The sequence below is a fragment of the Branchiostoma belcheri genome, unplaced genomic scaffold, assembly GCF_001625305.1.
Source record: "Branchiostoma belcheri isolate BF01 breed outbred unplaced genomic scaffold, Haploidv18h27 scaffold34, whole genome shotgun sequence".
NCBI lineage: Eukaryota > Metazoa > Chordata > Leptocardii > Amphioxiformes > Branchiostomatidae > Branchiostoma > Branchiostoma belcheri.
This window is the reverse complement of record NW_017803954.1, coordinates 1,305,978-1,308,249: the sequence shown is the minus strand read 5'-3', so window position 1 is coordinate 1,308,249 and position 2,272 is coordinate 1,305,978. Positions and strand designations below refer to the sequence as shown.

Below are 2,272 nucleotides of genomic sequence, written 5' to 3'. Positions count from 1 at the left end.
CTACAGGAGAGTCTCCCCGGGAACAGAACTTCCTCAAATACAACCTGGAAGGGCATCTTCTCACCTGGTATGGCAACCTGAGACACCAGCCATGATGTCAAGATATGGCGACCTTGGTGAGTACAGCTTACAGCACTTTTGGTCTCAATCTTTGTTGGAAAGACTGCTAATAAAAAAATCACAGAATTGGATGAGTAAAATAAATGAGTAGAATCTGTCACTTGAGGTAACATTTTAACAATTAAACTCAGAATACATCCATCAAATTAAAATCAAACAGCTGGTGTGTTATGCTGATGGTTATACCAGCTATACAGATATAGAACAGCACAATATGACACTGGTATCTTTCTTGTCCGCAGGACCAGGTGTGATGATGCAGAATCCCATCTATGACTACCCAAGACCATCTGTTGGGGGACTGAATGGGTCCTTGGTAAGTAGCATACTGTACTGTTATTGTTGTACTGTTTTGCATCTGAGCATTTATGGTTTAAGGATTTATGATGCATGTACATAAATTTATAATGATGCTAATATGACTTCAAGACTGTACATAACATGAGACATAATATTGTGCAACAGCAAATGAGAAATTGAGACAACTGTGTGGCTAATATAATGTTTTCTTACTTCAAACAGTATGAACCTGAAAGAACAAACCTCAGCTTCTTGGACCAGTTGCGGTCCACCCCAGTCAGAGCATACACACAACCTTCTCCCCATGGGGGTGTACAGCAGCCAATGGCACAGCCATCCCAGCAACCAACCACAGGGCAACAGCCAAGCCAGGAACCAATCACAGAGCACAGCCTGCCTGGAGTGATGTCATCACTAACCAATGACCAAAGAGATACCTTGTTGCAGCTAATTCGCGAGGAATATGGAAAATTAGAAGAAGAGAGAGCAACTAAAAAATAATGATACATGGTACTAGTAATTGGTTTTAAAATTATTGTCTGATATGTATCAATAGTACGTAAAAGTATTCAGAAGTACTACTTACAAAAGACAAAATGGCGTTGTCTTCCTGATATGTCAGCTCGTTTGGACTAGTAGCTATTATTCATAGTTTTAACAGATTTAAATTTGCACTATAAAAAAGGCTTAAGTAATGATAAAGATGTACATAAAAGTATTATATTTTTTTTGCCAAATGACAGAGTATCACAACAAGAAGCTGTTTAGTTAGACATATATAGCATTCAAAATTGCCATTACTACTAGGATGTGTATCAAAATTATTATCAATTAAGCATCATGCTTGGAAACGAGTATGATGCATGTAACGTTACTTGTTTGAGTGTGCTGGAAAAGATACATGTACAAATGTACATGAATTAGCATTTGTGTGTTTGTTGTGTATCAAATTAACTATGAAAATTAACTAGCTCTAAGCATTAACATAAGTGATAATGATGATTCTTTAATATAATACCTTGAAAAATGAAATTGAAATGTAACGTTACTAGTATTTTTAGTAGTTAAAGTTGCATGTAAAATAAAGCTACATTATTCTACAACTTGTGGTGTTTGTTACTTACCGATATTAGCAAGTCATACTAGAAATACTAAAAATCATCATAAAGTACAGAGGACTGAACATTGGAGCAGTAACAAGACACAGAAAATTTCAGCTGTCTTAATTAATAAGAACTAGCCGTGGACGACTCTGGTACACCTTTTTGCATGATAATGCCGGTGACAGAGTCGTGGAAAGCACCATAGGCCAAAACCACGCTCGTCCCCAGCGCCCGTGGAGAAGCCATAGGTTATAGATCGTGGCTTAGCCCAGGCTATGGAAAATAAACTTTCTTTAATGCAAATCTGTCGTTTTTGTTTTCTTTGCGCTTTCTAAAGGGTTATGATAACCTACTCTACTCTGGCGGTATTGTCGTGCGCGCTCGCTAGTACGTAACGTTACACGGCGGCCATCTGAATACATGTACACTGCATTCTTTCTACTATCGGGACCTAAAACAAGACGCAAGATTCCTATTTTGGGGTATAAAATGCTGTCACAATGGTAATATATACCAAATGAAACGGACCTTTACAAAGTACCTCATTTGGTGACGCTATGAGGGTGTACCGTTATCCCTCTACATTTGCCCAGAAGGGAGTTAGTCGCGGAAGGAACTTAGCCACGGAGGGAGTTTTGGCATTCTCCGCCCGCGCCACAAACTCTCGTCCCCAGGACAGTTCACTCTGCTACCCAGCATGCTTTGCGCAAAATGCGTTCTCGGCCCCAGGACACAAATACACGCTAATG

The 2,272-nt window shown here is 39.3% G+C and overlaps 1 protein-coding gene across 1 annotated transcript; it reads left to right on the top strand.

The window, feature by feature from the left end:
• Nucleotides 1–15: 15 nt before the first annotated feature.
• Nucleotides 16–936, top strand: LOC109475596. Its single transcript, XM_019776296.1, has 3 exons — nt 16–116; nt 363–436; nt 643–936. The coding sequence occupies exons 1-3, from the start codon at nt 92–94 to the stop codon at nt 919–921; spliced, it is 378 nt and encodes a 125-aa protein (XP_019631855.1). The 5' UTR covers nt 16–91; the 3' UTR covers nt 922–936.
• Nucleotides 937–2,272: the final 1,336 nt, after the last annotated feature.